This window comes from Mesocricetus auratus, unplaced genomic scaffold (assembly GCF_017639785.1).
Source record: "Mesocricetus auratus isolate SY011 unplaced genomic scaffold, BCM_Maur_2.0 Super-Scaffold_2245, whole genome shotgun sequence".
In the NCBI taxonomy this organism is placed as follows: Eukaryota; Metazoa; Chordata; class Mammalia; order Rodentia; family Cricetidae; genus Mesocricetus; species Mesocricetus auratus.
The window spans coordinates 42821935-42845074 of record NW_024429180.1 but is presented as its reverse complement, the minus strand read 5'-3'; the positions used below and the strand labels follow the sequence as shown (position 1 = coordinate 42845074).

Genomic DNA, 23140 nt, shown 5'->3' with positions numbered 1-23140 from the left:
AATATCCACTTTCATATTAAGTATAAAAAGTTAGCTTGAGTGCAACAGTTAAGTCAAGAAACTTCTGAATAAAAAGAGTTATAGGCAGAAGCAGAGATAAATTAGAAGGGGAATAAAGAAGGAGAAAATAAAAGCAAAGTGGAACCAGAAAAGAAACTGAAGGCAAAGCAGATAAAGTGGCATTTCAGGACACGTCACTTCCTGAGGAATTACAAACCAAGGGAGGGGCATCTCGGTGTGGGAGACACTGGGGCTGTAACTAAGGACACCCGCCATGCCTTGATGACACAAGGCTCTCAGCATCCCCTGCTCTCCTAGTCTCGGTCCTTCCTCTTATTCTAGCTCCCTTCCTGTTACTCTGTCCCTTGGTCCTGTGTGACAATCTCACAGAGAAGCTCAGAGGTTTAGAGAATAAAGGGTCCCTTCTTGAGAAGACACAGTATCACCTCCACAGAAAAAAACATACACGGGTACTGAAAGGGGGTGAAGTACCCCAAGGCATACTCCCCCCAATGAAAGTGCCAAGTGGCTTATATTCATTTTTAGACTTTATATTACACAACCCCACAGAAAGCTGAAAGGACAGTAACAAAAGTCCTTTATCGTTATCTGAAGTCAGCCTGAAATCCTTCAGGAACTGCCCCTGCGATGCTAGACAGAACCCCCTTTGGTTAAGTCACTGACTGTATGTATTGATATAAATCAATACTAGTTTTCCAAGAAGATAATTCTCTAATATTAGGATGTACTTTACATCTATACAAGTTTATCTTTCCTAAAGTTTTGTTTAATGCGAGATATACACTTAAAATATTTTCATACATCTTTTAGAATTTGAAAGTCTTGATAACAAGTTTGAAATGGATATAATGAAGCTGAATAACACCAGAAAAGCTGTGTTAAATGTGAATTAGGGAACATATCTTTAATCCCAAGCACCGAGGAAGGAGAGACAGGTCAATCCCTGTGAGGCCAGCCTAGACTACATATAGCTCCAGGTCAGCCGGGGCCTCATAGTCCTGTCGCAAAAACAACAAAAGAACAAACATACAAACAAACAAAAAAAACTCACAACAACAAACAATGAGAACTTGAAGCTAGAGGCATAGCTTAACGATAAGGATGTGCCTAGGGTGTCCACATCTATAAGTTCAATGACCAGCCCCATGCAGAAAGAAAAATACAAAAACAAAACCACAAAGCCCAATGAAGGAAGGGGTGAGAGCAACAAAGAGATGCCCAGTGGAAACTATAATTTTCTAGGGTTTTAAAATTTGTTTTGTTTGGAGACAGGGTTTCTCTGTGTAGCCCTGGCTGTCCTGGAACTTGCTCTATAGACCAGGCCTGAATAGAACTCAGAGATCACACCTGCCTCTGCCTGCCTTCTGAGTGTTGGGATTAAAGGCATGCACCACCATAGCCCAGCTTGGAAATAGTGATTTTCATGGGGAGAGGGGCCAGACACATCTCATGCTTAGAACCATATTTTACTCAAGTATGATTACCCTAAGTGAGGTCCTCCATTCATTAAATCAAACACCTGAGCCGGGTTGAGCAACTGTTTAAAGCGACGAAGGAACTTTACTCCCTGGTTATCTCCACTTTTAGAATTGACAAACACCAACAGAGGGCTGACACAGAATGAAAAGGTCGCTCTACAGAAACCTGAAAAAGAAACCCAGGAAAAGATTAATATGTATGTTTTTCTCTCTTAAACTATTAACAGACATTTAGAAAAAGAAATGGGCAAAAATAAGGAGTCTTCCTTATTGCTGGCATATCATTTTAATCTAATCCCCCAATGGAGCCAAGGTTACTATTTGCATCCTAGAAATACAAAGCTCGCATTTCAGAACATACTCTGCAGTGAAAAATCACACCAAAGACAATAAAAACCTCAGTCACAGAGTATTTGAAATGGACCACCAACCTTAACCAATAAGCAAATCTAAAGCTGGATGGTGGTGGCGAACACCTTTAATCCCAGCACACGGGAAACAGAGGCAGGTGTTTCTCTGTGAGTTTCAGGCCAGTCTGGTCTACAAAGTGAGTTCCAGGACAGCCAGGGCTGTCATCCTGTCTGGGTAAAGAAAAACAAAAACGAAAGCAAATCTAGGCTATGGGTTTCCATTTGACAAATAATCCATGTTCATACTCCATTTCACAATATTCCAATTGTTCTCTGAAGAGGCCTGAGAAAATACTTTAAAATTTATAGAGAACAAAAGACATGTCCGGGGTGGGGAGGACTGTCAAGAGCTCATCCTCTAAACTTTACATCCACATGTGCAATTATATCAGAAGTCCGTGGGTGAAGCACGGCAGAGTTTAAAATAACACACTGCAAAGGCCATCTGTAATGCAGCTCGTGCAAAAGAAGTAATGAAAGCTCTATTCCAAAAACAGCGGTGTTAGAAAGTCTCCCCGGCACCTACACTTAAACCTTGTCAGACTCTAGAAACAGCGAACGCATTTAGAGGACTACAAAGTCCTGCAAGGAAATTACCGGGAGAGCAAATTTTAATAGTAGCCCATGCTAATGGACAATTTCAATTATGGTGAGAGAACACACAAATTAACCTTTTAGTATTTCAGTACAAAATGATAATCTTCTTTCATCCATTGGGATGCAAAACAATCTAAAAGTCTTATGTATGGTGATCTGGCTAATGTGTTCATGGCTGCACTACAACTTTCATTTCAAAATATTCCTCTGGGATGGGGATATAGGTCAGTGGTTGGACACATGCCTAGCTCTTCAAAATCCTGGGTTTTATCCTCAGCATCACAAAAATTAATATTAGCTAAACAATCAACTATGTCTTCCAGAATTTACAAAAACTGACTAGAATAGCAAATGGAAATTAAGTCGACATTAAATATGCAGAAATACACATACTTACACTACTGCTACGTACCATCAGAATCTGTGCTATTTAGTGCAATCGGAGGTATGATAGACACTTTACACTGGCCAAGTGGACAGACCGGATGGTACAGATCTTTGCAGGCGGTGTGTACCTAACAACAAACAAAGAGACCTTCAAGAATCATAAAAACAGTAAATCAATGCCTTTCTGTGTTATAAACTAATCTACAGATCTGCTCCTTCAGGATCAATAATGTCATAAAACATTCAGTGGCTAGTAAACCACTATGGGCACATTTACCCTTCCGAGGGACAGGCTAGCACTGTTAACATTAGGTTGGTCTGAGCAGTCTACTCCTGTGTTTGTCTAAAATAAGTAATATGTATTTGATGAATGCCTGGTGAAGGAAAGGAGGAAGAGATGAGGAGTGGGGAAAAAGGAAACAGGATGGGAGGGGGGAGGGAGAGAAAGGGAATCTCAAAGTTATATCCATAAACTTTAATAAAAATAAATAAACTGCAATAAACCAGGCTGGCCTCGTGCTCAGAGATCCACCTGCCTCTGCCTCCCAAGTGCTGGGATTAAAGGCGTGTGCCACCACCACGTGGCCAGATAGTTTTAAAATGAAGAATGTATGAGAATCGTGGAACAACACCGAGAGAGATCTGTGACAAGGCTGCCTGAGAGAAGCAGGGTTAACATGCACAGGCACTATTCTTTAAATTGCACGATGAAGCAGCAGAACTTCAGGTTTGGGTGGGTTCTCATTTGCTTTGTCTGGCCCTTGGGAATGAGATGACAGTAGCAAGCACTGGATATCCTACAGTACAATCTCACCACCTAAAAGCAAAAGAGCCAGCACACCAATAAAGGTTAGTGTAGGAAGAATGAGACCAAAAGAGACCAGTATGTGTAACCAACACAGGATAGGGCAGGAAGAACCAGAGTGAGAGTCAAGTTCGCCAGGGAATAAAACGGGAAGAAAGACATTCCAGATTGCTGCCATGTGTCACCTGTGACAGCAATGCCATCCTCTGGGATTCTTTTAAGTGCAGAGCGTACTCTTAAGTACAGGGGTTAGGGATGTACTGAGTTGGAAGAGACACCTGCTACAGTCTGCACGTTACAATGTTGCGTTAGCTTTGTGTCAACCTGACACACACTAGGGGTATCTTGGACCAGGGAACCTCAATGGAGAAAATGCCTTTGGTAGGCTTGCCCGAGGGGCATCTTCTTGATTGATGTGGGAAGCGCCACCCCTGGGCTGGTGGTCCTGAGTTGTATGAGAACACAGACTGAGCAAGCCCTGGGGGCCATGCAGCACTTCCCTGGGGAATCTGGTTCATCCTCCTCTGCCTCTTTTCTCTGTTTTGTTGCTTGTTTGTTTGTTTTTGAGACAGGGTTTCTCTGTAGCTTCAGAGGCTGTCCTGGAACTCACTCTGTAGACCAGGCTGGCCTTGAACTCACAGAGATCCACCTGCCTCTGCCTCCCAAGTGCTGGGATCAAAGGCGTGTGCCGCCACCACCTGGCACGGGTTCCCCTTTTAAGTTCTTGCCCTGGCTTCCATCAGCGATGGGTTGTGATAGGACCTTAACCCAAATAAACCCTTTGCGCCTGGCCTTCATTTGGGTCATGCTGTCTTTATCACAGCAACAGAAGCCTAGTGAAGGCCAGAGTGAGAGAAAGGAAGCAGCACACGCGCAGTTCAGAAGACAGAAGGATGGAAGGAGCCACAGCACCAGGGCCAAGTGGGTCACACTTAACTTAAGAGCTGGAAGGAGGCACAGGTCACCCATCAGACCTGACAAAGGCGCTGTAGGGTTTGTTCTGCTCGGAAGTCAGTCTCATTAATTATACAATCAGCTCACCAGACCCCCATGCTTTCTGTACTGTCTGCTGAGTTGCCTCACACGTAACAAGAGCAGTGGGGTTTCCACATTTTAAAGTGTGTGTGTGTGTGTGTGTGTGTGTGTGTGTGTGTGTGAGTGGGGGGTAACTTCCAAATTTAAAACACCAACACTAAAAAGAATACAAGACTCAAAAGACCACTGGACAAATCTATCCTGGTGAAAGTCACTACTGAGGCAGGCCAGCAAGGCCAACCAACACTAAGCAGAACTACCCACAGCTGCCTGCCCCAGCACTGTGACGGGGCCACTTCCTCACACCGACTGTTCTCAGTCAGTCAGAAGCCCTGTCCCCATAACGTCAGACACGGAATGAGACAGAAATGAGAATCAATTCCTTGATTAACATGCAAACTTTAAAAAAATATTCATTTATATAATTTCAGTCATTCTGGCGTACTGAGTTTGGTATTGCGTCAGAGGACAGACACGGGACTGCAGTAAAATTACATTTCAGATATCATCAATAACCTGGTAGCACCTTGTAGCATGGTTTTCTGAGGGCACTGTGTAGTTTGAGGGGTGTTGAGCTGAAAAATCATCAGCTACAGTGTGATGAAATCAATACAGAAAAACAATAAGCTATGAGAAGGGGAATCCTGTGACACAAGAAATATCTGAACACAAACAACTACTGTAAATGGGCCATTTGAAAAATGACCACACACACACACACACATACACACACACATATACACACCATCATACTAGGGGGAATACACTTTAAAAACATAAATGAGAAAACCATTATGTGTGTGCAACCAGAGTCTGCTCTACCAACAATTATTTGCTTTGCCTCTGGACCATACAGAAGACGGTTAGGGAAAGACGCTAAATTGAAAGTGTAGAACAATTCTAAACCCTTACCATTGTTTTACACCAAAGGCATTTCCAATCTTGCAGGCGGAGAACACTGCCACATGTTTTGTCACAGACTGCACACTTGGCACTCACAGGCAAGTTGCCTTCAAGCCATTGGTGAGGCATGGCGACCTATGGACAGGAAGAAAGGGTGGTCAGAGCAAAGACTGAGAACAGCATCCTAGCCCTGGGGAATGGCTTCTTACTCTACAGCCTCCATCACGAGCATGTTAAGAGTCCTTCACTCATTTTATCCACGTTATGGACCATCTATCATGCCTGAGTCCTAACGGTTTACAAAAAGAAGACAGCAGAAATCTAGCTCAGGAGAAAGGCATGCAAAGGCTTAGGAAACAGTGGTCTCTTAGGGCTTCACATGCAAGACACAATGGAGCCCAGGCTAGAGGAGGGACTGCTGAGTGGAAGCCCAGAGTCTGCAAAAGGAACATCTCAGCTAAGCTTTGAAGACCACTGAGTTTGCCCGATAAAGGTCTTTAACACAGCCCAGCTAAGAAGCAAGCGCTCCCAAGTTTTTCTTAGAACAGACTGCCCTGCAAGCAGGGAACTGAGGAACACTAAGAAGCAATTAATTAAAAATCAAAACTCATAATCAAGTAACACTTGCAATTAAGCCAGATAACCCATATTCCCACTTAACTCTGTCACTATGCTCTGCAGGAGCAGGACATGAGAGGAGGTGCCGGGGAAGGGGACAGAGCCACAGCAGCTTACACCATCCTCATCCTCTATGATATCCTTCCCGATGGAGGCCAGTGTGGTCCATTTGCAGTTATTGGTTGCCCTGACCGCACATCTTTTGTGAGCCTTGAACTTACACACTAAAAGAAAAGAAAAAGATTTCATCAAGAGTGAAGGGTTTTCAAATGAAGTTACAACATGGAATTTTTAACGGTGGAGTGAAAGAAGGCAGGAGTATAACAAGTTCCAAAGAAAAGGTGTAAGCTCCAGAAGGGGTAACTGAAATCTTAAAATGTATTTGTCTTTGTATGTATGAAGCAGCTAAAATGCAACGTTAACAGACTGCTGCTAGGAAGAGAAATTAAATAAAAACAAAAGTACTTCAGAGGAGAAAAACACAGACATGCAAACACACTCAAAATAATCCAGTAACATGAGCACTTCTCTGTCTAGGTATGGATTCCCCTATTTGGAAGTGTTAGATGTGAGAAAATTCATTGAGGTATATATGTTTCTGATATTTGCATTGTTGTATATTTATGTTAATAGTCTGAAACTGTCATAAGGCAAACATCCAGACATGTTTTAAAGCTCAAGTACATTAAGAAAGCAATCAGGCAGCTTGGAAAGCAGTCACAGTGGCAAAGTGGGCTGGAGCAGGGTCTGTGGCACACACCTTTGATCCCAGCAATCAAGAGCTGGGGGAGGTGAGCGGCTATGAGTTCAAGGCCAGTCTGGAATAGTGACTTCCATGCAAGGACAGAGAAGATGGTAACAATTATATAATTCCTTTATTACTTCAAAAATGAAACAGCTCATTTAAAACAAACATCATACTCTATAATAAAGTGCTTCGTGCCCGTTATCTTGTGGTTTTTGTTTTTGTTTTTTTTTTTTTTGCTTTGCTGGTCTTTTTTGTTATTATTATTATTATTATTTTATTTCTGCAACTGAGGACCAAACCCAGGGCCTGCTGCTCTACCACTGAGCTAAATCCCCAACCCTCTAAAGTGCTTCATGCAATAGGCCTAGAGACTAACAAGCTTTTGTAACAAGTAATGATGACAAACCAGACTGTTGCAATGGTCACCAAGAAATGCAAATGACTCTTCTGCCCCTATATTTTACTAGGTGGCAACTGAATTTCTGCAGAGAGGGCTGAAAAACAACATGTTCCTGGCCAACAATGTTGCTATCTAAAAACCACAAAAACTTCACGAATACTGTGGTAAAATTATGACTTTTCTCCTGATATTTAGCCTTTACCATGTTGGGTCCTGTTAAATATTAAACAGTAGTTAAGACAAGTATCCATTTTTGTATATTTGATACTGATTTCTTAAAATTATCATTTGAACTTGTTTTGTTCAGATACTATTTAAAAAACTGCGAAGGGCAACTTCTCCCCGGGATCATACTTAACATTCTTAATTGAATTAGGAAATTATGGAAAGTGCTGATTTTGTGTAGTGACTGACTTCTGTTTACATGTATTAAACCCAGTCAGCATCAGGACTGGCAGGAGAAGAAGGGGACAACAACAGAGCTCTGTCCCCACCCCCATGTGGACTTAGATAAATGGGCTGACACAAAGGCAGTCAAGATTTTATCATTTGAAATCCATTAGGAGTGAGAGTCTATCGCTACTTTAACTCGAACCCTAATTACACATGTTCAAAATTACTTAAGATGTGATTGCATCTGAGAATCAGCAAATGGTATCCATTCTACACATGGCCCAAAACCTGTACCCAACATTCCATTCTTCACGCTGAAGAGGCACGAGCTTTCCCCTGGCAGCTACTGACAGGTTCGCCTTTGGTACTTACGGTCCTAAATTAAGTAATAACTCACACATCTTATAATGTAAGTAAAAACATGGAGAGAGAGAGAGAGAGACAGAGAGACAGAGAGAGACAGAGACAGAGAGACAGACAGAGACAGAGACAGGCATGGGCCTTAATTTAGAGGATGTTAAAGACGTTTCAAACGATGACATGCAGATGAGATGATGTACAGTGCCTGCCTAATGCACACAGCAGTCTGGGTTCAATCCCCAGTGTTGCACAAAATAGAAAGGGAACTAGCAACATGATGCCCATTTAAATGAAGCGTAAGTAAAGGAAAACATTTCAAATAATACAATATAAATAACGTGACCATCAGGAATTCTGCCAATGAGTATAACTTGCTCTCCACAGTCAATTAGAACAAAGACGGCCTGCATGCTACCAAGCTCAAGGGATTTTTAGACAGTGGTAGTTTCTTCTAGAGAACACTGGATTTTGATGTACGCTTCCTCTCAAATAATTTCTGTTGAGCACCAGTATTTCCCCCAATCAGTCCCTTGTGTGTAGAGCCCAACATTGAAGTAGGACAAAACTTAAATCTTGATTTAAACGCATTTCCCTGCCCCCACCAAGGAAAGTGTTTTTCTGCAATGTGTCTGTCTGCTTCTTTCTTGATGGTGCAGTAGCGAGGACCATGAGTCTATGGCACTTCGGCTGTTAGTACAGCACAAACGCACATTACAGTACCTTCGCAGGACAGGCCGTGGGAGGTAACACCGGAGAGGCTCTCTCTGCACACATTACAGAATGTGGGCCGGGCATGGGAGCAGGCGTACCAGTTATGCATCCCTGAGAAATGCTCCACGTTAAACTGGGCCACCTAGAAAGGAGACGTTAGGACAGAGTTGCCAAACAGGAGACCAAGGCTAGAGATTCATGACTGTCTGCAATGTTCATGCCACCGTGAGCACCAAGCTTTCGACCCATAACTCTGAAAAGCAAAGTGCTTGACGGCAAAACAAGATCTACTTTACACAAGTTCAAATGAGCCTGCCCACACTTCCTCCCGCACCGGCTAGCTCTCGCTCTGTGGCTGCTCTTACGCACGTCTATGCTGTAAGGACACAAGAGGGCAGATGGCACGTTACCTCATAGGGTTCTCTGCTCTGTACTGACTTCAGAGAGCTGATCCAGTCTTCCATCTCCTTCCTGTTCTCAGCACACAGCATCAGCCTTCGGAATGGAGTGATTATCTGAAACAGACAATTCGATCTAGTGATTATTAATAGCCAACAAGAGGGGTTTTACAAAGCCCGGCCTCTACCAAGTCAGCTCCATCTCTTCAGGGTCTTCATTTCCTTGATGAAGAAGGAGAGGTCTCTGTAACACGGAGGAGTTTTGTTCTGCGTGACAGAATGTGTTCTGGGGAAGGACGCTATTGGGGAGTCTGCTGTCTCTTGACTCTAGCTACTAATCAGGCTTTTTAGCTCTTTCTAAAGACGACTCCCACAAATAAACAAGCATTCTTATTGCATGCAATGCATCTTCAAACCTGGTTTTAAATACACTGTCAAGTCATTTGAAATGACACCCAGCTTTGGAAAGGAGTTTTAAATTAAAAATGTAGTTTAAATTTCATAACTGATATACTGCAGTATTTCCACTACCTGTGTGAATAAGATTTGTATGAAGCTTTCCCCTCCCTCTCACTACATAGAAACTTATCTAGTTTTAATTGGAGCAAAGTGGACAGCATAAAAATCCTTGATGAAAGAAAATAATTGTGACTTTAATTTTTTCATGACACTGAGAAAAAGCAGACTAATTGCATTAAGAACCTTAAAGTAAGTAGAATGGAAAACTACAGCTGTTTTAGCACCAAAGGTACTTACAGATAAGCTTCTAACTGAACACTGCTTATGAACACAGTATCGTGGATGGTGCCTGGAGTCACTGAAACCTACACACTCACTGCAAGGAAGGGTCCATTTATGTTGTGGCCCAACAGCAAAATGCTGCATTCCTCCCAAGAAGATATTTTCAAATAATATATTAGAGACTTATTTAGACAACAAACATAAAAACTGCCCAAGTCCAATCTCTTGACCAACTAATAAACTAACTATTTTCTTATACATACAGCAGATATCATCAGTGATTATGAAGAAATAATCACCTATCAGGAAAAAGAAGGGGGACCATTCCCTAAAGAGGGAACTAGTGTACTTAACCACCACCAACCTAAACAAGCTAAGTCTACAGCACAAGCAACAGAGAAACGAACCCATCTGAGCCACTCACCAGTCATTGCGGCCTCACTTGTTTCTAGACTACACTGTCTTCCAGAAGCCCAGGAGCGTCCACTACTTCTGACAGGCATTTGCACTTAAATAGAGCCAGCCCACGGTCACGTGGCACCGGGGCACCAACGGCTCTGCTCTGCGCAGTTGTTAATTGCACATGAAATCGAAGACAACCTCACTTTTCCATGCTCTTGTTTTAAACGACCTTCTTTGGGTAAAGCTTATTAGCAGTTGGTCACTCCTCTTCCTGAATAAATAGTTAATGCAAAGAGCAATGCCTCTCTCGTTACTTGGAAGCCAAATGGATGCTTTATTGCTTCAAAATGTTTTTCTAGGGCAGTTCATCAAATGTGGCAGAGAGGTACCATTAAATCATAATATACTCCTGGATCTCGAGGCTGGCACGGCATCCAGAAACCTCCATGTTCTGCTGGCTCACTAATGTCATCTGAGTAAGTATTATACGCCTCTCATTTATTTGACTTTAGCTATACAATAGGATGTAAATATAAGGGTTCCTTTCAGGTGTGATTCCATTCTTTGATTTTGTGAAATTTTAAGCAAAGCATGGTGACTGACACTGAAAACCAAAGAAGCTTTTAAAGCCATCATGAATTTAAAAGGCAGAACAGATGGCTTCTAAACTTTAAGATTTTGGAACTACACAGACACTTCAGTTCCAAGTGAATCCAGCACGAGGGCAAAACTCAGTCATCGGCACACCCTCCACGTGAGTCTTGGGCACACCCTCCATGTGAGTCATGGGCACACCCTCCACGTGAGTCTTGGGCACACCCTCCATGTGAGTCATGGGCACACCCACCACGTGAGTCTTGCTTGAAGGTGAGCAATAATGAGCAAGCAGAGGTCATCACACACAAACATTCAGACCCAAAATTAAGGCTTTCGAAGGCAAAAAGGCAGTAGAGTGATTTCGATGGGCAGATCTTATGATTGATCACAACTAAGGATCTACAAAGTGTAAATCCACACTCTCGGAAGTCGGTGCGAAGAGAAGTCAGGCCTTCATAAATGACGTGGAGAAGAGATGGCCAGCTTTGTGGCCACAGTGCTAAAGAGCCCGATGTCTGGGCTGAGTCAGGCTGGACTCAGCCAGCAGGCCTGCAGCCTCCAACCCCACCTCTTTCCTCTCAGCTTCCCTCAGTCAGCTTCCATGCACTTGGTACTTGGGGGGCGGGGAGGGGGGCGTGCAGCCATAGGGCTGACGCACAGGCTACAGTTACTCTCCAGCTGAACTCCATCGCTCCAGCCCCGCTTCCCGCCACATTTTATCAGGGAGATGTAGGATGGGCAAATTCAGAAAATTATTTGCTACATCTGTTGGGGCAAGCTGGGGAAGTTTCTGGAACCAGAGGCTGTGCTACCTTCCTCAAAGGATCTGAAGTTTACCCATTCTAACGTGTCCCCTATCCCCTGTCTGTAACTGTCTCTTCCTATTATCCCCTGCACCATCATGGTTCTCAAACCCAACGGAACTAGTATTCCTTGAGCTATGACAGCCCCCTGAAACTCCGGAGCACACACAAGTGTTCACCTGTCAACTGCTAAGTGTGCACAGAGAGTCAAAGCCAGGGGAACGCTACAGGGTTGGTCAAAAGAGTCTGGAATGGAAAAAAAAGGAAACCACCTATTTACTTGTCTGGAAAACTACTGCTGCGGTGTCAAACAGTGGCATCTAAATTGCTTTCCTAAATGGTACCCAGGAAAGTAGGGGGAAAAAAATCCCATTAGTAGAATGGTTAACGGTGAGAGTTACTGGCAAAACGATCAATTCAAGCACACTATTACGTACTTCTAAGACTCGACATTCTCCCAGTCTAGCTGGGTAAGGAGGCTCTCTCTTGTAATGCCAGAGATAGGGGTGGCTGAGGAAAATGTCTGCGCCCTTACTGGACAAGATAGTAAGTTCCCTGACAGGCTGGATTACACAGTAAGACCCTGTTTCAAAATACCCCACCAAAAAAAAATAATAATTTAGGCTGATAAAACATTAAATATAAAACCCTATGGAACTAGGATACCACAGTTAGGCTGAAAATGTGCTAATGTGCACAAGCAAAAACACAAAAACAAAACCCAGATACTTAGTCAATTCTATCAAGACATTACAGACCAATTTAATTCTTTTTGTTCATTTATTTGGTTTTTAAAAGCAAATACGTAGTACTTCTGTAATAAAAACCATTTAATTTTTTGTTGTTTTACTGACAGAAAGATGAGAGGTTTAGAATAAAAAATGTATAGGAAGGTTTGGGTAGGTAGGGGGATGGGAGAGAGGGAAGAATGAGGGACGACTAATACGTAAGATGTTCGGAAAAGTTGTATGGAAGCCTACTGTTTTATATGCTTCCTACACAGTTAAACTGCAGTTATCCTCCATGAAGAATAAAGGCTGTCAAATAATAAGCCCAGTGTCAGAAGTGGATACCTGCCATGTTGGTCAACAGTATTCCAAAGAACCCCACCCCCACCCCAACACAAACAATATAGGTTACTATCATTGCTCTTGACTGCCCATCAGAACTTTGTGTTAAGACTCTATTACTGAAGACACACTTTCGTCTCAGGACATGGAGAAATCAAGCTGAATCATCATCTTTGCTGGCTAGCTTTCCGAGTACTGGAAGGAAAGTGGTATGCAGGGTGCCTGGGATGGGAAGGGGCAGGGGGGTGTTAATCAACAGTCTTACCCAGCTGGGGCTGCTGTGAACTAAAATGATGACAAGTACTACAGAGGTAAGCAACCACTTTCCGATTAGATTTAAAGCTCGCTCCATAGGAGGTAATGTCACCTGGCTGGAGAGTGCACAAGCCCCCGGGTGGACCTACTGCAGTTATCCTGCTAAGTGGGCACAATGTCAAACTGACCTCTGAAGTCACATGCCTAAAACCGTACATTAGCGCATACCTCAGACCTCATCACAAAAGTTTCCTTTTAGCAGTGGACAGTGGGTAATGCAGAAAGCCACAGCTGGCCAGAGCACAGAGAGTAAATGTCTGTGGGATGCTCAGCTACAAACAGAGTATCTATTTCACTCCCACCACCACCACCACCCCCACACACCCCACATAGACCCTCACACACAAAGTGGAGACAAGTTTGAGAACCAAGGTCTACAGGCAACTTTCATTCTATACAACGTTTGAGCTCAAAAATGAAAAGTCTCTACATAGAAGTGGATTAGAGGGAACTGTCTGGAGTTAGAGCAACCCAGCCTAAATGTCTCACCAGCATCCTCTTTTATCTCTGGGGCTGAGACCATGCCTCTGAGCCTGTGCTTCTTCTAACTAGGGACAGAGCAGTGACTCAATGGTGGTCAGGGGTCCAGGTTGGGCTTAGGTAACGGCTGTCTGTCTCTTTCCACGGGCAGACACTGCGCCTGCACTGTCACTTACAGATTTCATACTTATTTCTTGTATTTGTGGTCCAAGATGAAAGTCAAGAGAGCATTCATTAAAATTGAAGGTTCCTGCCAATAAAACCCCATACTTAGTAAACTGACACTACCAGAATTACAGTAGTGACCTAGTGACATCTTCCTTGAACAAAGGAAATAACCAATGAATTAAGGGTGACGAGAAAATAAAGGTTCTCTTATAGCAGTATACCCAACCTTACCTAAAGCAACAGTGGCGAATGAAAAAAAAAGTGTGGAAAAACAAAGAGGTCCTAGAGTCCCCTGAACGGCTGAGAGCATTTTAACATCCATGGTTACTGTTTATCATACCCAGGCTACAGAAGACAGAGAGCTCCTTGCTTTACTAAGGTGTCTGGCTCTGCCATAAAATTCCCTGACATTCTCTGTTCATTTTCCAAGTCCGACAACTTTCTCTGTTGGGAAACCCTGATTTTGGACCCATCCACTCTGCTAGGACAAGCTGTAATTTATCTGGAGCCACCTTGCTGCAAACCAAGTTCACATGGGCAGGAAGTCTTTCCTGGAGAGCAGGGGACCAGCCACTGTCACTGGGCTATGCTAATTTTATTGTCCATATCTACTAGACTTGGACTTTCTCCACAGACCAATCAGCTCTAACGGTGCCTCTTTAACACTAGCTCTGCTGTCCCTGGAGACTGTCAACTTCTCAGTCTTAATATCCTTCTTCCTGCCTTCCCTCTGGAACCTAGATGTGCCTCTTCAATTATGCATGCTGTTTTCTTTCCTCAGTCTTCTTTTATGGTGGGAAATAATTTACTTTGACAACTTAAATGTGCCAAACTGCAATGCGATCACGCATCTTAAGTGACTATTTTAGGAACAGAGGTGTCCCCATTTTTCAGAGCACACTGCCCACTATCCAAGAGCGAGGGCGTGCAAAAGCACAGGTGTGCGTCTTCATCTAAACGCTCCATCTCGACTCTCAGAAGCGCCATCTTGAAAGTTTCAAGAGGAGGTGAGGATAATTTTAGATGTGCTCCGGCACAGACCCCAGATGATTTTGTCACTCACCGGGGTCATCAATCATCAATCAAGAAAGGTAGTTTAGGCGTCTAACTTTCCTATCAGTAAAGGCAGTGCCTGGTCTCAATGGTGTCAAAGGTACTTTTTTTTTTTTTTTTTTGAGACAGGGTTTCTCTGTGTAACTTTGTAGACTGGGCTGGCCTCCAGTTCACAGAGATTCCCCTGCCTCAGCCTCCTGAGTGCTGGGATTAAAGGCATGTGAGGCAAAAGGTACTTTTGACCTTTGTGTTTTTCAGTCTCTCTTGTGGCATCCTTCTGAACACGGTACTCTCGTCTGCCTGCAACGTTACTCCCTGTGGGATCACCAGTCTGAAATAGCCTCCCCTGTACAACACCTCATATAACACAGCAGGAGACTATGGGTCTAACGTTTCATTTAGCTATTCTACATAAACTTGGTGCTACCTAGTTGTTTAAAACACATTGAAATCCACCAGAATTTGATAGGTAGAAATGAAAATAGCTAAAGTCCCGATTCTTCATCTGGCTAATTCATGAACTTCTGCTAAGACTGGTCCTTTCATGGATGTGAATCTGAGTCTTAAACATAGCTTCCCAGCGTGGTCTCGTTTCTGGTATTGGTATTTCACTCAATTGACTGTCTCTCTGATGAAGCTCCATCTCTCTTTCTAAGATGACAATTATTCACCTAACTTTTCTGAAGTATTAATAGATAATAGAGGTGTAATATTATCTATACTTCCAAGGTTGCTTGCATTTTAATAGAAGAAATGTCATTATAACATTAGTAGTACAAAACATAAAGTCCCAGTGAGGGTCATTCAGGGTACTTTGACCAAGAAAGGTGCCCTGAGTATTTTCAACTGACAGTAAAATTTAAGAGAACAGACTTTCAGGATAAGAATGGGCCTTATGGGCTTGAAGACATGGCTCAGTGACTAAGAGCACTTGTTATCCACAGGACCTAGGTTCCATTCCCAGCAACCACACAACGGCTCACCTGTTACCCAGCTCCAGAGGATCTGGCACCCTCTTCTGGCCTCTCTGAGCACTGCATGCATGTGGTGCACAGACATACATGCATGCAAAATACTCACCAACATTAAAAAAACTTTTTAAAAAGAAGACACACTTATCAAATTGATGGAATACATTCATTTTATCTGTGTGAACACTATAGAATATACACTGAGTGGGTCAACGGGAAAAATTCCACGAAGTCCTGGAACCCAAATTTTACCATATCCAAGATAAAAGTTGAGTAATTTATACACATTATAGACCATTGAAATTGATAAAGTCAAGTCTGAGACTCTCGTGCATGCGTGTGCACGTGAGTGCGCTCACATGCGCGCGCACACACACACACATTTCATTACTAATCTACAAACGAAATCACTAAGAAATGTTACTGTGTAAGCAGCGCACTATGTAAACAGGACGCTAGAACATTCCGGTGGAATGTCAGCAGAGAACCACGTTAAATTTGTACACCAATCACACACAGGCATAGCCTCTATTCACATGAAAGCTCTGTCAGAGTCAATCTGCACTTCTGTTTTGACTGATTCTCACTGGTCAACCACCTTGACTGAATAGCAAACAACTTACAGATCTCTGGGTGGTGTGGTGGGAGTGAGGGGGTCCTGTCACGGAGATTTGTAATCTCGAAAGTCAAAACAGCCCCCAGAAGCACTGAGAATAAAAGGCGGGCTTGTTACAAACACAAGGAAGCCATGCCTGCTGATTTATGTGGCATGGGGAAGCTGTGTACTCTCTGGACGTAATACTTGCTTCTACAATCAAACTAGAAACCAAGAAATCACCAATGCACAATGACACTGATGTGGGAGAATTCTACAGCAGTATCAAACACCTCATTTGTGACAGGGGCCAAGGAGGACAAGAGTCAAGTACTGAAGAGGACTGACGGAAACTCAGAACACAATTATTCTCAGAGGCCGATGGGTAACAGAAGCACCCTTGCCAAGAGTGCCTTTCTTCTTTTCTGTAGGATACCTGACTCCTGTTCTTGGCAGAGAGGCATTGATCCCTCCATTATCTCACAAATTAAGTATGAGTTAATTCTGTACAACATACTGCCAAAAAAATAAACAATAAAAAACCCTAAATGATCTGTCCACAATTAGTTACTTCTTATGTAAACATAAAAATAGCAACAGTACTGTTACAGCAGTGAATATGAAGCAGTTTAGTATTCCTTCTTCACCATGTGATGTAATTAGGATTCCTTTACCATGTGATGTAATTAGTATTCCTTCACCATGTGATGTAATTAGGATTCCTTCACCATGTGATGTAATTAGGATTCCTTCACCATGTGATGTAATTAGGATTCCTTCACCATGTGATGTATTCAGCTCAGCCTTTCCCCTTCACAACTGTAGGGACGATTACTGAAGAAGGGTGTATGGTTAAGTGACCTGACGTGAGATCTGCCTTTACAATTCAGATAAGACGGGGAAAGAGAATGGATGAAGCAACGAAATAAAATAGGTAACAAGAAGGGATAGGCAAGAGGCGAGTGGCACCCATGACAGAATCATCCTAAATGTTTGCCTATGCTTTAAATCTGTCATTTGTAAAGGATTGTGATGGCTAAACTTGGATGTTAACTTGATACACTTGGCAAGAGGGGCCCTCGAGTAAAGAATCGCCGCCATCAGACTGGCCTGTGATCAGGTCTGTGGGCCATTTTCTTGATGGTTAGTTGATGTAGGAGGGTTCAGCCCATTGTGGGCTGGTAACACTCCCAGGAAGGTGGGCCTGGGCTGCACACGAGAGGCTGCTGAAATGAGCCTTGGAGTCAGCAGAAAGCAGCCCTGGTCTATGGTTCACCCCCTGCTCTTGCTTGTTCCTGCCATGACTTCCCTTGGTGATCAACTGTCACCTGGAAGTGTATGCCAAATAATCCCTTTCTCCCCAAGTTGTTTTTGGTCATGTGTTTATAATATCAACAAAGCAAATCGAGCAAGCACTGATTAAGGGACAGGGTGAGGGACTTGAGCGTCTTAGTCCCCTTACATATACAAAGAACCGAAGCAATGCTTGGCTTTGAACTCAGTCACCAGACCAAGTGGCTGGCCTCCTACCTCCTTCCCTGAGATCAAACTCACATTCCACAAATAATGTTGTTTTCCTTGTCCAGGCAAATAAACTCCACAGAAGCTCACAAAAGAATAATGATTCATGAGTGTCAATGGCTATCCTTGTCTCCCTCCTTACAAAATCTCCTTGGAGCTAGGGGTGTAGCTCAGTGACCCAGTGGGGTTAGCGTTCATGAGGCCTTTCGTTTGATTTTCAGCAGAACACAATTGAACTCACCCCTTTCTTGATTAAGGAATCATGGCTTCATGACAATGTCACTTTCCATGTTAATTTGACTTCCATCTATAACTGAAGTTAATTTTTTAATTGTCTTAATATATAACATAAATTTTAATGTCTATTTTTTAGTGCTCTCTCTCTCTCACTACTAGTATAAATTCCCTCATATTTGCTAAACTGTGGAAAAGGCAAGAGATCACCTGAGTTAGGATGCAGACAGGCTGCTGTGCCTGGAACATTCCATTAAGATCTGAGTGCATGCTGGAAATGAAAGGGGTTTATTAACTTCCTTGGGAGGCAGAATTAATGGCCTGAGCCATACCTTCAAGTTTAGATAGTCCTAGTGTTGATGTCTAGAATTTTTGTGTGCCCACACACTATGAGCAGCCATTAACTGGACAATTTTAACAGGCCAGGAATATACTCCTATTGTATAATATGTTGGCTTAACTCAAAAAGTAACAATCTCTGTTTTCCTTGCATGACCATAAGGCTCAAAGGCTTTACAAGTCACCCAAGGTCATGTACTAGATTTGAAGTAAATTTTTCCCACCTCCCTAGCCATCGAGTACAAAGGATGGGAAAGACTGTGCAGGTCATTCTGGAAGGACAGGCTAGTAGTACACACCACACACTTTTTCTTATTTAAAAATAATAATGAAAGGGTCCTGGAGAGGTGGTTTACTTGGTAAAGTGCTGGCCTTGCAAGCATGAGGACCTGAGTTTGATTCTCCAGAACTAAGAGCCGGACAAGGTGCTGTGTACGTATAACTCCAAATCTGGTAAGGTGGAAACAGACAAATTCCTAGGGCTTGATGAGTTTCAGGCTAATGAGAGACAGTGTCTTCAAAAAACAATCTGGTGAGTGGGACTTGAACAGCCAAGCAACGATGTCCTCTAGTGTCCACACACACACACAGAGACACAACACGCACACATGCACGCATACACACACACACACACACGAACGCACGCACCTGTACATATGCAAACTCATACACAACAATAACTGCAGCCGCTTGCAGAAGTTCCTCAACCCCACAGGTATATGTGCACACTCAGAGAACAAAATATTTACAAGGCACACAATCTCATATGGCATTGTGTTGGAGGTATTACATATACGTGAGAAACAGAATTTCTTGCATTAATTGTAATGCTGAGGATGACAGTGTATCAGAAATTATTTATGTAAGTTGCTGCAGGGATACCCATTGTAAATTAGTGGTATTAGTTAATGGGCACATTAAAAGTGTTACCATTCATTTAGTATTTTCAGACTGTACCAGAGATCGGGAACAATGCATTAGCTTCATTCCCTTGGCACAAACTGGTTTCTAACTGTAAATGGCTTTATACAGGACACATATGCACTGGGAAATTTCAAAACAAAATAATTATCTTGCTTGTATCTCACTACAAATGGGATGCTTCTAAAACTTAGATTTTCCATTAGTCCGTGCTCGAACTTGAGTAATGGAGAGGACACTTGACTTCGCTATAAACTTAAAATAAGCCATGGAAAAACACCCCTAATCGCTTTAATAGAGTTGAACGCACCTCTCCCATGGCCTGCTTGATGTTCCCGGGAGATCTTACAATAAGTTCAAACTCCCATCATCCAGGATTTCACCCTGTCTTCACTTCTTGTAAGCATGACTTTACATTTATTTCCTACCCTTGATTCAAGTACTATGTATACTCCAAACCTAGTTCTACGTTAGCTGCCTCATCTCCTGGCCCCTACTCTGCCACCACCCTCTAGCCTTTCTGCACAGGCCTCCTATCCACTCCTTCCTTTCCACGGTAAAAAGCCGGGTTCCTACCCTACCAGGCTTTCTTTGGATGTGGCAGTATTGCCTAAGGTGCTTCTCATGCTAATTCCTAACTCTGGTCAAGTGCACCAGGTGGGAAACTGCCAGAGAAGGTCGGGAATATATAATTCTTAATAGAAAATTCAAAATACTTTCAGAATGAGAATGTCTGTTGCTTAAACCTGACCCAGTTACCAACTTCCCTTCCTAAAGATAAACACTGGTCAGCTTCTTTGTGCATCTCTCCAGAGACAGTCTATGTATGAGAACTATGTGCTCCCTTGCAGTTTAAATATACAAAAATATGTGCATACACAAGCACACAGTAACAACATTATGGAATCTTAATTGTTCTGTATCTGAGTTTTCTCATTGAATAAGTTAGCCTGCACTGTTAGACACGCAGCTAATTCAAGTGACTCCACAGCATTCTGCTGTGGTGTGTTTCATAACTCAGTCATCTCTGACTGACATATCTGGGCTCTTTCCCGTCATCTTCTGTTTATGACAATGTACAATCGATGCCTATTATATATATATATATATATATATATATATATATATATATATATATATCTCTGCAAACATACACAGGATGGTTCACTATCCTTCAGAGGCCGAGGCAGTGGAGGCTCAGATAAAGACATAAAGCAACTTCTACAGTCTTTCCTGGGAAGTGTTCATACCAAGGAAGCCTAAAATGTCTGTGGCTTACTTGTCTAATAAAGACAGGTAGGCTAGCGACCAGCATTGAGAATCGGCACTGGACAATAAGCAAGGGCTCTGACCGCTGCTCACTAGTAGATGCCCCACAGGCATAACTTCACTATGATGGCCAGATCTGAACACAACCTATCAGCAATGGTGATCTTTGGAGTTGGAAAAAGGGAGGAGCATGAGGAGCACTGGCTGTTCTTTCAAAGGTTCAGGACCCATATGGCAGCTCACAAAATCAGCAACTAGAGTTCCAAGGGACTGGACACTCTCTTCTGGTCTCCGTGAACACTAGACATACATGTGGTGCCCATACATATTCATAGACATAAATAAATATTTATATCAGCAAAATATTCATAGACATAAAATAAAAATAATTTTCAGAAGGCAGTCGTTTACCAGGTTACTACCACCATGAGCCTGAATATCCTAATATGCCATTCATTCTCACGGAAAGCACTCAAATTTTAAATATTCATTGTGCTTTTGGATAACTACAGAAATTTGCCCAGTTAAGTTCTTTGAACCCCAACCCCTTTAATCTGTTTCCTGGAAGGAAGAATATTCTGTGGGCTTGTTGAGATAATGAAATGAGACATAAAATTAAAAGTAGCCACTCACTACTATTATGTTTTATATACCAAAGAGGCTTCAGAAATAAATTTATTGCTTTCTGCTGTATAATAAATACCTTCAATTGCTAAGATCTTACAAAAGTACAAGCCTTCCTTGGTGCTATTTTTTTTAACATTCAACATAAAACAATTATTAAATACATTTTTAAAAGCTAAAAGGTTGATGCTTCAAGTGGTCCGATGAAGCTAGAATCTGTAAGGTATGAGGCTGAGTCTACTCTTTAGAACCTATCGTGCAGGATGCAAGGCTCCAGAATTCAGGGTTCTGCTGCTTCGTTTAGATGGATATCAGCTAGCAGGCCCTCTTTAGTCATATTCTGATATGTAATATTCTATTTTTAAAACTGTTACTCTGGCCAGTGATTCGTCTGCCCACATTAGGCCCCTAGTCCAGGCATTGACATGAGGCAGAATATTGTCTTTTACAGAGCTCTCACTTTGTACCTACATGAATATGGGGCCAAAATGCTTTTAACTAAATCCTTCATCTAAATAAATGCACTAAAGTTCAAGTAAATCATGTATGCCTTCCTCGAAGAATGCATCTGCACATGACTATGACCAGCAGTGAGAAGTCCTTCACACTGCCTGGACATTTTCAGAGCCTCTGCAGAGCAGGATGATGGTAGAGGCTGTGGCTCCTGGTTCAGTAACTGAGACAGGAATCCTGCCCAGTCTTCATGCAGAAATTCTGCCTGGCGATGGTGGCACACGCCTTTAATCCCAGCACTGAAAGGCAGAGGCAGATGGATCTCTGTGAGTTTGAGACCAGGCTGGTCTACAAGAGTGAGTTCCAGGACAGGCTCCAAAGCTACACAGAGAAACCCTGTCTCAAAAGAAAGGAAGGAAGGAAGGTAGGAAGGAAGGAAAAGAAAAGGAAAAGGATGGGTTCTTAATGTTTAACTCTATATAGTTACAAGGGACAATTGTGGGCCACAGTAACAGTGATATAATCAACTCAGGATCACATATTTGGAACCTATGAAGGACCTTGTACATGAAACAGATTTACCATTGGTCCCAAGGCCCAGTGCGGCAGGCTGCCATTCACTGGGTGCTACAATACGACAGAAACACTATGGAGGTCAGCCCTCTAAGACAGTCCACCAAGGTTCGAGAAACCATCTGGACAGAAATTCACTATTGGTCTTGTATGAAATGCCTCAGACTGAAGGCCACCTAGGACACCGGCTTCATAAAGCCCTGGCAACAGGCCCAATGATAACAAGTTCTTTTTTTTTTTTTTTCAGGAGAGAAGGAAAGCTGGTCTGAAACTCACTATGTAATATAAACTGGCCTCAAACTCACAGCAATCCTCCTGCCTCAGTCTCTACGTAGTATACTAATGTTAACATAGTTGTTTTAAAGTATCATAAATATTTGAGCCAAGGTAGACATAAAATAATTAGACTGGCTACTCTTAAGTTTCTAATATTTACGTAATCAAAGTTGGGACCACTGTAATGAATAATAAGAGGTAAGAATCATGTCTGTAAGACTTAGTGATTTAAAAATACTCTGAGTCACTGTATATAATATAAAAATTTCATGAAGATGCAAATATTTACAAAGATATGGAAAACCAAGCATCATGGAGGAAAATGGGGAAATTCTGTGCCTATGCTTAAACATGAAAGGTTACTGCTTACCCAAAGAAAAAAACATAACTTTATAAATATCACTCATTTGTTCATTCAACATAAACACTTCTTTCATTCACTTGACAAATCCAGGCTAGCCTTGGGGAATC

The 23140-nt window shown here is 42.5% G+C and overlaps 1 protein-coding gene across 7 annotated transcripts in view; it reads right to left on the bottom strand.

Annotated features, from left to right (window-relative positions):
• Positions 1-23140, bottom strand: part of Dgkh (diacylglycerol kinase eta) — a 172780-nt gene that overhangs the window by 61881 nt on the left and 87759 nt on the right. For all 7 annotated transcript variants that reach the window (XM_021227669.2, XM_021227666.2, XM_005070936.4 and 4 more), the window contains 6 exons: positions 9277-9381; positions 8876-9008; positions 6372-6478; positions 5646-5771; positions 2919-3021; positions 1506-1665 (listed from right to left, as the gene is read on the bottom strand). In XM_021227669.2, coding sequence (XP_021083328.1) covers positions 1506-1665; positions 2919-3021; positions 5646-5771; positions 6372-6478; positions 8876-9008; positions 9277-9381 — 734 coding nt within the window. The remainder of the gene's footprint in view (positions 1-1505; positions 1666-2918; positions 3022-5645; positions 5772-6371; positions 6479-8875; positions 9009-9276; positions 9382-23140) is intronic.